Raw genomic sequence first — 14,931 nt, forward strand, 5'->3', positions numbered from 1 at the left:
GTTGTTCAGTTTTTGTTAGTGAATATTCATTAATGTAAAAAATATATAAACTAAACATTCATATAATATACCGCAGTACTATTAGATTGATTTCAGTCAGCGGTAACACTCAAAGCCCACTATGTCACTAAAGTTTGAATGTGTTTAAATCCAATTTAAATTCTGTATGTTTTGTTTTTGTTTTTCCCCCCATACCAAAAGGTCCTTATGCGGGGAGTTACAGGATTACATGGCACGCAAAATAGACCTCTTGGTCATCAGGACGCTTAGCAGCTGAAGGTTGGTTGCAAGACCTTCTTTATAAGAACATTTAAACAGTCATCAACTGACTGGAAGCTGCTTCACTTCTGCATGATATCAATAAGTGACAAAAAATGAAGGTATAAGCAAACTAAATCATCAGTCAATAAATCTAGTGCTTGAATTGGGCCAGAACTCAGGGGAATATTGATTTCTGTCCAGCCACGTACCATGACTTATTACTCAGCGCTGCCACTTTTTAATGAAAGTTATGAAGGTATACATGATCTATCAAACGATCATTTTACTGCTCAAACGAGCAGCAGGAGACCAAACTGTTACAAACTGTGAGGTACGGTACAAAAAGTGGTCTAATTCAATTGGAAAGCTGCTGGTTAAGAGTTTAGATTTCTATCAGTACTGCTATGATGGCCCTATGTTGTGCCCTTTCTGTGGGCACACCCAACCAAACCAAATCAGCTGATGCCCTGTCTTTTTCCACAAATGTCAGTGTGCATCTCATGCTAAATACATCTCAGTTATTTAAGTTCATAACAAGTGGTTGGCTGCGGAGTGGTGTCAGCGGTAAGCTCCAAAAGTGTGACCCTAACTTACCTTAATGTCATCAATCAGTAGCATGACATCCTGGGACAAGTAAAAGTCACTTAGATCAAACACTATTGGGTAGCACACCACCGTCTTGCCCAGGATCCGATAAATCTGGAGGGAGGCGAACACACACACACACACTATTGCATTAGAAGACGGATGGCTCGCAAGTAGCAACGTATACATTATTCTGGGCATCGTATAAAACAAGCCATCAATCCTAAAACAGAGGGGGCACACAGAAGCCACACATCAACTCCTGATAACACATATATATAGATATAGATATATATCTATATATATCTATATATACACAATCGGCATAAAGCCCCCTCTAACACATACAGATTGTCACAGGGGCTCAAGCACACACACACACACACACACACACACACACACACACACACACACACACACACACACACACACACACACACACACACACACACACACACACACACACACACACACACACATCCCTTACAGACACACACTGATGATGATAACACCCTCTGGCAGTCTGCCATCTTCCCTATAAATGTTCCATTACAATACTGTCTTAGCAATGCGTTGGGAGCCATGATTAATTTGTTTGGTAATGCCTTTGTTTGATGAAGCTGCTATGGCTCAACTTATTTTGGTGACCTTCATCTGGAAGAAACAGCAAACAACATCTCACACACGTACACACAAATTGTGCAAATTCACTTCCACAGGCACCAAATATGCACACACACGGACTCACACGCACAGACTGCCTGACAGCTTAGCATATTTAAAGAATCTATTCAGCATTCACTGAGGCATACTGTAAGTCTGATGAAGAGAAAAAGTCTTGGAATTAAATATTTTCTGTCTCTAGGTTCAGTTGGACTCTTCAGAGCTCTGGGAAACGTATGCAGATCAACATGTGGGACGTGTGTTAGTGGTCGCCCCCGTCCTTTGGAGAACATATTTGTGCCTGTGTGTAGCGTTATGCAATCCATATACCTTGCAGGTCCCGATGCAGCCCACTGGCCTGTCCGGACGCCCACTCAACCCCAGCTTTTTATTGACGGCGAGGAAACGGTACGCCTGCAGAAAGACACACATGTAAATACCTTGTCAGCAAACACAACATACACATTGCACACCTTCTTACTGGTACCCTTTCAGATTTCAGAGAAATCTGAAAGGTTTTTCCCCTGTACATCCCCTGTGAGATTAAAAATATCACGTTTCACTGGAAATGTCATGCTGTGCTGTTCGTCCATATCGTTATGAAAGTGCAAGTCCATCCTCCGTCTGTTCCGCTGAGATACTTCTGTTGTTGCAACTCATGAGCTGAAAGTACCACCATATGGCAGAACCTTCTACTGATATTTAGCTCTGTGTAAAGTTATTAAACGTGGCAATAGCGAAAGGTCCCTGTGCTGTGATTAGCAGCGTGCTTAGTGGACCCAAGCACACCCGGAGCTGAAAACACTGTTGTACTGAGATGCTGAGGCCCCAAAGAAGAGACCTACCTGAGCCATAATTAGAATCAATAAAAGGCCCCATGCTGGTTGATCCCACCTGAGCCACTTAGAATATGCACTGCTAAAATTTGCCAAATTACTCTTTAATATGAGCTGTTGCTAATTGACCCTTCACTAGGCCCCAAAACTAGGTAGATTTACTGCTCAAATTTTCACATTTCTGACACAATGGGTCTTCAATTTCAGGCTTCAGCTGACTCAAAACACGGAGGACTAAAGAAGTGCTCCTTTATTGCAGGGAGAAGCTAGTTAGCTCTACTTTTATAGCACAGTATCATAAAAGAAAATGTTGGACTGTAGGGATGCTTATAAAAACTCATACTTAGGGAAGCAGCACAGGGGTTCGATTTATGCTTAATTGTTTGTATTTTCCAAAAATATATTTTATTTCCACAAGAGGAAATGCTTTCTGGAGATGAGGACTGCCCAATGTGTTGAGCAGACGTAATGCTTTCTGAGATAACAAGCTTGGCTGGAGTGTAAACTTTCCCAAACCAGATACAGAGCAGGACAGAGTTTGCTGTGGTTACTCTAAACTCTGATGCATTAGCATTGTGATTCCCATGCAGAGGATGGGCCAGTCCCAACAGCTCTTTTCTCAACTGTCTCTTGTGAGTCACCCAAATTTATGGAAGTGCTATGCTGCAATAAATCACTGGAGTACCCCTTCGACAGGTTAAAATTTCTCCCAGCTGAGTCATTTTCTCGCTGTGGTTTGGCCACCAGTGTATGACCTTGATAACATTTGTGAAATTACTCAATTAAAAGACATCTTACATCTCAGATTTTTGTTGTTGTTTTTTCTTTTCATTTGTAGAGCACCACATGTTCGACTCAATACAATGCTTTAATCTTACCTTCACCACCAGGATTGTTATAGTTTTGATGAGGTAAAAGGCCCTTTATTTTGAAAATTGGAGTATGTGGTTTCTACCTGGTCGATGCATATTATGTCCACACATTATAACTCCAGGCCAACCGGCGCTACAGCAGAAGTACTGTTGTCTAATCAAGTAATGTTTCAAGACTCAGTCCAGTCAGCTCTGAAGTATAAAGCAACTTCATGAGCTGAGAAGTGTTAACATGAGCAGAGGCCAAGAGAGAGCTTGATATTAACGCTCAACTCCAACAGGGTTTGGATGAGGACGATGGGCTCAGAGTAGCTGAGGTCAAGTTTCACACTTAATTAGTGGACTGAAATTCTGTGGTGTCAGTCACGCTGGAATAAAGTAGAAATCCCCCACAGGTTTAATTTACATTTGTAGGGCTGACTCAGTTAAACCCCAACACTAGCTCTTATCAAAAAGTTAGTGTTTCTTTACTTACATTTTAGTGCACTAAATGTGGCATTAGTATTACTGGAACACAATTACTCAGATATAAAGAGCAAGACAGATGAATAGAAATGCTTCACAAAGTTCTTTCATCAAAGGGCCCCCCAGTCGTCAAACGAAGCAGAGGAAAAGGTCAAATGAAATGCGTTTAGAGACGGCAGCAGGGAGGATACCGGAGCTGCAGCCCATTCGTTTCCAGAATGTTTCTTTGGTGCTTCGCATAAAAGCTTCTCACCGCTGTGTCGCCTGCTGTCAAATGCACTGACTCAAAGACGCAAAGAGAGAGGGGATGGACATTGATTCCTCGTCTCTGCTTGCTCAGAGCGCATTTGTGTGACACACTCACCATAAGTTACCGATTATGTGTGTGAGAGTCGAGGCTGTGTACGTGTGTGAATTTCTGATGTGTGTGGCTGAATGTTAAACCAGAGTACTTATTCTCTTTGTGACAGCCTATGAATTCTAAATTTAAATGCCTCTCAATCTGTGCTATCATGAAACAGCATCAGTACACCCACACACTGAAGTGGCACTGCAGGAAATCTGCCTATCAAGACCTCAATGCCGCATTCTTCCGTCTCAAACCGACTGCAATTCACGTCGTCAGCCAGAGGGTGGTGCTCTGATACTCCGGTGTACTTCCTCAATGTTTTTAAAAGGCTGAGCTGAACACAACAGGAGGAAGCAAGAATTGGGCCAATTAGAAGAAATTACACTGAAAGAGGCAAAAGTGCGACGTTTATAAAAAAGAAAGAGCAATGTTAATTGAGGATAAAGTGGCATTCTAAATCACTGCCCTAACAGGCAAGGAGGAGACCTGGAGGAGAAAAGCCACAGGAGGTTGGAGGAACCTCTGCACCCAACACTTCCTGTGTGCAGAATACCAATGAAGAAAAACAACACGCAGGAAGCCTTTCAATGCATCCTTTCATTCCCTCAGATTTCCACTGACCGCGGCACAAACAGAAAGCCTGGCAGGTGGGAGAGATAATGAAAGGCTGCATCTAAAAGCTGTATTTTACACTTCTGCGTTGGCCACTTTTTTTTGAGAATGTGCAACTCTTAACTGACAAACTCTGCAAAACTTGAAAATCACCACAGGGACAATCCTCAGACAGGAGAAGGTTCCTGCACATGCTTATCGCTGCTGGGTTGGTGCCCTGAATAGTGTAAATGAAACTGTTGGTGTCACAAAATGGTGCATAACAGATTTACTTTTACAGCAGGTGCTGTCATCCAGAGGGATTTAGCGTGCAGGTAGGGGTTCAGCAGCATGCCATATGGCTTAAAGTGACACAGCGTGTGCCTATTGAATCTGTGATTAAACCTTTCTGGTTATGAAAGGGTGTCTTTAACCACTGACTGCCCCATAAAATGTCTTTAAAGGACAGGGGTCTTTTTTTCATGTTTCTCCTAAAACAGTAATCACATCCTCATATGTACTTTGAAAGCGTTGTTTGTCATTGTAACTGTTCTTGCTGTGAAGAAATCCTTTACTAAAGTGACTTCTTCGTAAGCAATAGGGTTTAAAAATCTAGAATCTAAACTTCGGGCGAAGCTGATGGCTTCTACAGTCGCTATCAGTCAAACCAAAATTGGTATCTTCAAAAGTTACGATCTTTTTGTACGAAATTCCCTCGGAAAGCATTTCCTTGCTGAGCTGTGGTGAAGGGATCGTACAACAATTAGCTAATTTTGTACTAAAAGTATAAGCTTATGATCTTATTTTGATAATCTCTCAGTTGCTGTCATTATGATCAAAAGTTGAACTGACAATAATATTTGAATAACATCCAGGTGGAAAAATACCGTAATTTCCCTTTAAATTCTTTTTCCAGAGTGTCTCTTTAGGGCTTTATTGACATGACTCCATCTATTGCGTGTAACTGCAACATGTGTGAGAGCGTTCAACAAACAAAATGTCGTCGACAAAAAAATGTCCACACTGACTATCAGATATGAAACCGGAAGAGAAACAGGTGAAAGGAAGGCTATTTTGGGGCAAAGCAGTGATTTGCAACGGGATACGCTTCAGGTTGTACGGGTGGGAGTAACACATTGCAAAATGTAATTGCCACTTTCCCATCGTCAGGCAGCTGTTGTCAACACAATGAAATGGCTGCGAGGGACGGGGTGAGGTGAGCAAAGGCGGCCCGCAGCACTGGAGATGGTGTTGACTCCGAGATAAACAGATTCTGTCGAGAAGAAGAAGCGTCCGTCTGGGCTCGGGATTTAATATTCAGCACAGCGCACGCTCTGACTCACAATTGCATATCCATCGGAGAGGCTGAGCACCACGCAGCAGAAAGAGGCAGAGGGGGGAAAAAGTAACAGGTATGACAGTTCAAAGGCAGATGATAGACCTGGAGGGGAGCGCTGTTTGGTGTAACGGACATAATGGGGGCGGGACAGGATGTAGGGCCTTGAGGGGAGAGTGGGGTTATGGAAGCGGATGGGGCGGATATAACAGGGGAGGATAGAAGGTAGAAAGGCCTTGAGGAAGGAAAGGAGCCTGGGGAGATGACCAGAAAGGAGGAATTGTTTGTTTGGAGAAGGTATCGTGGAGAATAGATGCTACATAACAGACATGACAGATGAGGGACGGCGGCTAGGCAGGAGACCAGGGTTAGAGTGACAGGTATGACAGAGGAGAGTAAGAAGATGGGGAGATACAAGCAGACTTCAAACAGCACACATGCAGATGAGAGACAGTATCAGGAGGAGAGACAAGGGTTTGAGTGACAGATGTGATGGGAGTGAAACAGAAGTTGGAGGCGAGGTAGTGGCTGGTGTCAGAGATATGACAGGACAAATGGTTTAATCTGCTGTAGATGAAAGAAGCAGAGTGGACAGGATAGAAATAGCAGCTAGTGCCAAGCTGGATACTCGTAAAATGTAAAAAGTATGTTAAAGCATACTTTTGTGGGAATAAACAGAAGTATGTATCTTTTCAGACGCACTGAAGTGCAAAATACCACCTCACTTCCTTTCTTCCCGGTCTGAGATGCTGCTTCAACTGCCGTTTGAAGCCTTGGGTCAGGCATTTTGGCTCACGCCATCTTGGTTTTTGACTGTTGCCATATTGGCTTTTTGCAACCAGAGGGAGGGAGGGTGGAGTTAAGTACATCCGAACGCTGGATAAAACTTTTTTCGTCAACTAAAATGTCACAATTATCTTTCCTGAACTGAAAACACTCTGTGAAAGGGTTTAAGTTGTAAGCCAAAAACACTCCCAGACTGGAAAACGGCGAAGTAATGACCTGTCAATCACACGGTAGCCCCGCCCTGAAGCATTACCTGCTTTATGGTCTATTTTACTCTAAATGTGACCATCATTTACTAAATGAACATCATGCTGTATGAAAGAAGACTTGAAACTAGCGATTGAGGTAACAAATCTAGTACTAGTGGGGTCTTTTTCTAATTGACCTCTATAAAATAGGACTCCTTTTTTTAACCAGAGGAGTCGCCCCCTGATGGATATTAGAAAGAATGCAAGTTTAAGGAACTTCCGCATTGGCTTCACTTTTCAGACCCAGAGGAAGCCGCCTGCTCGTAACCTATGCCAACCAAAGTAAATTCTTATACTTACACTAAAACTGAAGAGTTATTGACGTTACAGAGCTGTTTCCTGTTGTCTGTTTTGAACATTGTCGTCACTACCACATTGCATTGTGAGATATGTATGCCAGTGGAATGTCCAGTGTTTGCGTACTGTGATATTTCACCTGAAATAGTATGCAATTCCCATACTATTGGTTTCATACTGTGGTTTCAGACAAACAAAAAAAATCTCATATACTGTTTTAGCGTACTAAATAGAATGTTAGTGGAATTTTGGACGTAACCTGTAACTTCATGAGAGTGAGTAACTCTTTTGTTAATAATTCTGTCATCCCGTAGGATTATTTTAACGATCTAAAAAGATTAGGCAATTTTTCCATCCTAGCAAAGTCAACTTTTTTAGACAGAACTGAGTATTTGAACATCAACCTTTGAGTTTGCTTCTCCTTTAAACCTTCACAAATAAGCACATACCAGATCTACTCCTTCCGTTCTTACCTTTCACATAAAAGCCCTAGAAATATAATATTGGCAGGCTTTAGTATGGGTGTTTCTGTGTCGTTTATTCATCACAACCTTGAGGTGTAGAGGCTTTGAAAGTTTAAGAATAAATACGATAAGGGATTATAAAGGATTTAGATTTGATGAGCAGACTCGCTGGTGGATTCAGTTTTGATTAAATTATTTTGAATCCAATCCATTTTGTTCAGAACACTGACTTATATGGAAGTGTCATAAGGGATCGTTATGAATCATAGGTTTTTGATAGCGAATTTCAGTTTAATGACGCAACTGGGCTGAGTAGTGTTACTGCTGAAAAGAAAGTGATTTTTGTTCCATTCCTCATAAACAGAAATAGTCTGAAACATTTTACTGCAGTAGACTATAACTTAACAAGAACATGATGTTCGTAGTTTACGTAAGAAAGCCTTTGAATTGGACAAAAGACTAAGTGACTGATCCATCAAGGAAATTAAAAAATGGTTTAGGAACTATTTGTTGAACAAATTATAGATATATGGTTGTCTTTCTTTCATTGGTTGAGTACGTATCACAATGATGAAACATTTAAGGCTCATTCAATCATGTATTTTAAAAAATCTAAAAATAGCTGTTCCTCTAAATTTTATTCTCTTCAGAAGCCCTTCATTTTCGAGCAACTCTCTCTGCCTGTGTGGCCTCCAGGTTTACAAATGCAAGAGTTACGAACAATGGAAGTGATTCAAATGAATCATTTTCTTACAGAGCTGCCTGACGCAGCCTTCTGAGAACAAATATGCAAACCGCTCATCTCTATGCATCTCCACTTTCTCCAGAGTGGCACAATGACGCATCAACCATTATGCCTATCAATCAATATGAAACAATCAGTGTTCAACTGATCAATCATTTCAAGCAACCCGCAGCCTTGTTGTTATTGATGGGACGATCAAGAGGGAAAATCTGAAGAGCAGGAAATCTTGGACCGACGGAGCCAAGTTCTGCTGTGATATTGACAGCTAACTGCTGAATGTGATCTGACTGTAAGATGGATTTGTGTAGTTGTGGTGGTGGTGGAGCGTCAAAATCAATTTCTTCATATTTTTTACATCAAAATCTTATCATCTTCTTCCTGTACCACAAATTTCAACCAATAATATCATGACGTCAATCCATCAATTAATCAGTAACTTTCAGCCACAAGAGAGGTATGTCTATCACACCACGATACTCTTGTAACTGTACACCCCTCAAATATTCAATTTCACTGTGAAATACTTCACAGTGAACCCTATAACTTCCATTTCCCAGGGACTTTAACTAGACACAGCCGGATGGGGACCTCTAAACGTCTTGTAAACTTGGTGACCAATGTGTGACCAACATGCGTTACCTTGACTAGTTCCTTCTGAGGCCAGATCTGGATGGGCTCCACCTGCTGGGGCGTCTGGGTCTGAATGCCGTAGGTGTTCAAAAACACCTGAAGTCTACACAAACACACAAACATAAAATTATAAATTTTAGGCATTTTACATGTAGTTGTTTGCGTTTTTCAGCACTTGTGCCCTTTATAGCAGTCCCAAACTACACACACACAAACTGTTTGCATTTTCTGTTACTTAATATTTCTTGCTGGAATTACTTCAATTTATTATCCATCCCACTCAATAAATAATCCTCATTGTTCTGTTCTGTTGTTTCTACAGCAACTTTTGACCTTTAAATCTATCTATCTGGATTTTCCCTTTATAAATCTGCACATTGATGAGTCTGTCAGTCCCTGAACCATCGCTGTGTCAATAGAAGGTTAATAAATCTATTGGTCTTCTTGTAAACATAAAACTCATGTAAATCGGGTCTCTTGTAAATCTTTATCCATTAGGAACCTATGTTATTGAACCACCACACTGTATATTGGAGAGTATAAGTGGACTGCAGTGACAAAGATGATTCACGAGTCTTATTAATGGGAATTTGCCAACCGCTGTGATTAAAGCTACAGGTTAACAAGTTTAACAGAGTCATTTGACCTTGTTTGACACACACACACACACACACACACACACCCACGTGCTCACACATGTACCCAAGCGTGCACGCAAACACATGCCTACTCACAATTACACGCACGCAGAACGGGAATAGTGATAGATGATGGCAGAGGCCAGGCTGGGGTGCAGCTTTATGAGCTCACCACGATTACAGCACTGAAAGACCTGGCCTTCAACATGGTAAGACACTTATACACACACACACACACACACACACACACACACACACACACACACACACACACACACACACACACACACACACACACACACACACACACACACACACACACACACACACACACACACACACACACATATACATAAACACACATTACCTCTGGCTCTCTGCTATCAGGGCCACGTGAATCACCACATCGTTCTCTATGGGACCCTGTGGAAGAGACAGAGGACACAGAGGTTAACATGTGGACCACATCTCTGCTACGTGTTGCATCACTGATAATGTTACATTAGTAGGTGTGTTTTCTTTCTTGGGAACATTTCTCCTTTGGTAACACAGTAAATGTACACTGGAACAAACCTGCTTAATCTGTACAGATGGATTACAATGGTTTAGATCCATGTGCCACCTGACACCTTTGCCAATAAAGCAAACTGGAAAATAACTGGTTCGTAGTGTAGAGAAAGACAGAGAGAGTGAGGACGTTAAAATCAAAATTCAACTCAGTCTCTCATAAAATGACAATAGCCTGTGTTATTGCTACCTCTTCTCTCACAGAAGTCAATTGAAAGTAAAACTCAAGAAAAGTTGATGAGGAGTGCTGGAGCGCTCAGCTGGGAATTAAGAAGGATGAGAAAGCTGTGGAAGGGAAAAAGGAGCAGCGATGGAGAGAAACATGAGGCTGGAACACTGAAGTTCTCTCCACTTTGGTGCACATTCCATGAAATGGAGAAGTAGAATATAGACAAAATGAGGTAGAAAGGCATGACATTTCTGATTTTTTTTTTTATTATAAGTCAAACAACACAAAACTATTTGAGGAATATTTTCATAATAATCTTAAACCTGCATATTTGCTGGTTGCAGCTACTGTGAGGATTTCCTGATTTTCTAATTTCCCTACCCCGATTCTTCTTACCCTTGGGAGAAGTGACTATGACTAATAGTCAGAATTCTGCATAAGTCACTCGGCAATGGTAAGTTGTGGTGGGCATTTTGCATTCATTTTGGCATGCTAAAGACTAAACGACTAAAAGAATAATCAATGATGAAATAATGAGTCGTCATCAGATTTCCACAATGCCTTAACAACACTTTTTATGAAGTTTTGTGTCTCTCTCAGCAATTCAAATTTCCCAGTTCACGATTACATGAATTTAAAATGAAAGTGTACTGTGGCCAACAAAAATGAAATTCAGCCCTAGGACTTTCAGATGGAAAGGACTTTTATGCAAGCGGTTGGAGGCTGGGAGCCAAAATAAATTTGGCAGTAGTTTTAACACTAACTAAGATTGTGGTATAAAGAGCATTTGACCTTCAAGACACTGTAGGATGTCTAGCTGACACCTGCCTCCCCAGTTTGTATTAGCAAGTCAACACTGCACTGAACCAAATCAAGACCATTAATCCCCAGCTAAAAATAGTCCCTGACAAACACAGTATTTTTCTCTTATTTGAGTAATGTATGCTAAAAACTACAGTGCCCAGCTGTTATAGGAAATTCTTTTGGCTTCTCCAAAATCTATTTTTGACCCGTTTTTAAAGATTTTTTTTTTTAAATAGTTGGGCTTGGGGTTTGAATGCCACCAACATGGTTGGGAATGGAAAATATTGAGACACAAACTGATGTATTGATGTTCTGGTATTACCAAGGCATTTGTTGACAATAAGACAACAGGTAACCAGAAGGTATCGCATTGCAGCATTATTCACCTACACTACATTATGTTCATATATTTGCACACCTACTGATGTATTATCCCTTTTGTAACATTGTAACAACACTGTTGGGCAATAAACACAGTGCATGTAGCTATAAAACTGCACAATGAATAATATTTAAGAGCAAGATTAAGAAAAAAACAAATAACATTCATGTGCTGCTGTGCTAAATAATGCTTCCTAGCAAGCTAAATCTCCTCAAAACGAGGTAACATCAAGGAAAACAGAACTAAAGCAATAGAATCACATGGCTTTTCGTTGCTTTCATAACTGTGGCCTCAGAGGGAGCCTGTCAAAGCAGCACTTTACAGCACTACAACAACAGCATACAGTCACTATTTGCCAGAATGGAGCAACACATCACTCATGTTGCCTGCAGTGACAATGCAGGGTGTGAAACAACATGAAAGACAGGGAGAAAAGTGGGAAACAGCAGTCATTTCAGAGGTGCTCTCTGCAGTAAGCTCAGACCTTTTCGGGTTTGTGGACAATCAGGGAAAAGACAGACAAGAGACATCACAGTTGTTTGTCTTGTAGTGCAGCACCTGAATATATCAGACAGAATAAATCCCCATGCAAAAGAAGCAAATGTGTTGGATGGAGACAACATGATTTTTTTTTTTATTACTCTTACAAAAGCCTGCTTGGGTTTTTGGAACAGAAAAAAGGGAACATTTCTCTACACGATCAGTATTTTCTTCAGCAAAGAAAGACATCTTTATTTAAATAAAATCAAATTCGGGCGTCTGTTTACTACTACTTTTATTCATAGGTCAGGATTGGATAAGTATATGTGTGCTAACAAGTCTGCATTTCTGTCTTTCTCTTTCCGTTTCTGTCTTTTTCCCTTTCCACGAGTTGTGTGTATTGTTATATTTATGCGCATGTAAATGTCTCTCTGTGTGTATCCTTTGGTGCCTTTCATCTTCCCGTGCTTTATTTGTCGATGTACCATTTATATGTGTAATTTGTATCTGTTTGTGTATCTGTGTGTGTGTGCGCATGTGTGTGTGTATGTGTAAAAGAATTGTAAGCAGAGACTATCATCCTCATTGTGCTGAGTGACAGTCTATTCAGGGTCATTTAGGAAGCAGGCAGCAGCTTGTGACTCACAGGAGCAGCGGCCTTTCATCTCGTTCTCATTGTTGGGATGCACCACACACACACACACACACACACACACACACACACACACACACACACACACACACACACACACACACACACACACACACACACACACACACACACACACACAGAGATTCACACATGCACACATAACACGCTTGTACATGAAGGCACACAAGCACTGACACCGGCATACAAAGATGCTCAGATTGGTAGTCAGTGACAGAACACAAAGCCAAGAAACAAGACACACACACACAGACACACACATGCACATGCACACAGAAATCTGGGAGCCATTTTGTGTGGTCGATAAGAGCCGGTTTTAGCCAACAACCTCGTTATCATCAATCAGAGTAGAGAGAGAGAGTGGAAAGAAACACACGGCTCAACACAAATCTCTCCTGATGAATGGGGGAGCAATGGCTTCTAAAATGCTGCAATGCAACTCTCTCATTAGCGCTGGTCTCAGAGCAGACAAAGGACTCATTTGGAGAAGATATGAAAATGCATAATGGAGACACGGGAGAAATGTGCTTCCTCTCACTCTCGCCTTCTCCTCCGTGCACCGCAGTGGAACCTCTGCGACAGGCAACAGTGCAACCGCAGAGAGGAAAACAAGATGAAATGTTGCTTTTAACTATCTTTTCAGAGACACCCTAAACACATCAAGGCAGTGTGACCAAAACGGTGCGAAAGTGGGGAAATGACAGATGTGACGTTTCTCCACAGGGGCTGTGCTGCAGACAGCTTAAAGGTAGATACCAGCTCCTACTGGACCCTGGGTGTGCCCGATGGTGCAGACACTGGTCTGATGTCAGCACATCTCAGGCCAAATCTAACAGTCTAAAGAGCTCTTTAGCACTCCCTGGAATTGGGTTTCAGACTAATTAATGAAAAGAGAAAAAAAAGCTGCTGGAGAAAATGAGGAGAAACTGAACACAGGTAATTAAAGTTCTGAAAATGTAACTACTGCAAGCATTGTAATATATAGTAAAAAAGGAAATGTCAGGCTAGTGAAGCAGATTTGATGGATATAGACGTTATGACCCTGCCTTACTATATACTTTGCATTTGGAGCACATACACGTGAATAAAGTCTCACAAGACGTGCAATCTGGCTCTTACTATGCTGTCTCCTCCTACACATTAAACCTACACACTGACCTTAGAACACTATAGTTCAAGCAACTCCTCCTGAGGGATTCTCCTGGAAACGGCTAAGTAGCAGGAGGCCAAGGTCGGTATAGGGGGGTCGAGTAAGCCATGAAAAAGAATTGCATCACTTCAACATGAAATTACAACTGGAATGCAGTCAGCATCACAGGTTGATGTTATCTAACAGAGTACAGTACGTATAAAAGGGAACTTGGCTGTCGTGCAAACGGCGGGGTTGACAGATGAAAGGCAGCACATCATTGATTTCACTGAGGAGCGAAAATAACTGTGACATGGCCAACCAGAAAATGTAAAAAGACTGAACATAAGATCCATTAAACCAACATCATCGCTGCTACCTTTCACAGAAGCTTAGAAAACAATCTCGCACTCAAACTTGCCCTTAAAGATTTTCCATCCAAAGTTGAAAATTGAGCTTCAAAAAAATAAAAGCCTTACAATTCATTTTAATTTAATTGAATCTAAATCAAACTCAATGTAGGCTGCACCATATAAGAAAATAAAAAATAAAAAAAACGTTATACGTGCTATAAAGCTCATGCTTAGTGCTAAAGCAATAGTTAAATAATTTAGGAACTTCTCTGTCTACTACTCTTAGCTCAGCATAAACTGGACATTTTCCTGCATATATACATGAACTTTTGTTCATGTTTCTTTATGGTTTGTATAAATTAGATATAAGATGTTAATTATTGAGTTTAAGGCAGATTTTATTACATTAGCACAGAGCCATGCTAGCAGATAAGATACACTACCTACCAGCTACTGACTGACAAAGTTATTGATTAGCTAGCGATATCAAGCAGAGTTCAGCAGCTAAAGAGACAGATAATTGCCCAGGTGTTGGTGGGGAAAAAAAAGTCAAGACCGGATTAAGTTTATGTGTTGGATGCAAACACGACTCAGAATGAATCCTAAAGCTG

General features: G+C 41.1%; 1 protein-coding gene across 3 annotated transcripts in view; it reads right to left on the minus strand.

Annotated features, from left to right (window-relative positions):
• Positions 1-14,931, minus strand: part of phkb (phosphorylase kinase, beta) — a 91,317-nt gene that overhangs the window by 16,426 nt on the left and 59,960 nt on the right. For all 3 annotated transcript variants that reach the window (XM_054609957.1, XM_054609949.1, XM_054609964.1), the window contains 4 exons: positions 10,134-10,189; positions 9,138-9,231; positions 1,840-1,923; positions 856-960 (listed from right to left, as the gene is read on the minus strand). In XM_054609957.1, the coding sequence (XP_054465932.1) occupies positions 856-960; positions 1,840-1,923; positions 9,138-9,231; positions 10,134-10,189 (339 nt within the window). The remainder of the gene's footprint in view (positions 1-855; positions 961-1,839; positions 1,924-9,137; positions 9,232-10,133; positions 10,190-14,931) is intronic.

Source organism: Anoplopoma fimbria, chromosome 2, assembly GCF_027596085.1.
Source record: "Anoplopoma fimbria isolate UVic2021 breed Golden Eagle Sablefish chromosome 2, Afim_UVic_2022, whole genome shotgun sequence".
Lineage (NCBI taxonomy): Eukaryota > Metazoa > Chordata > Actinopteri > Perciformes > Anoplopomatidae > Anoplopoma > Anoplopoma fimbria.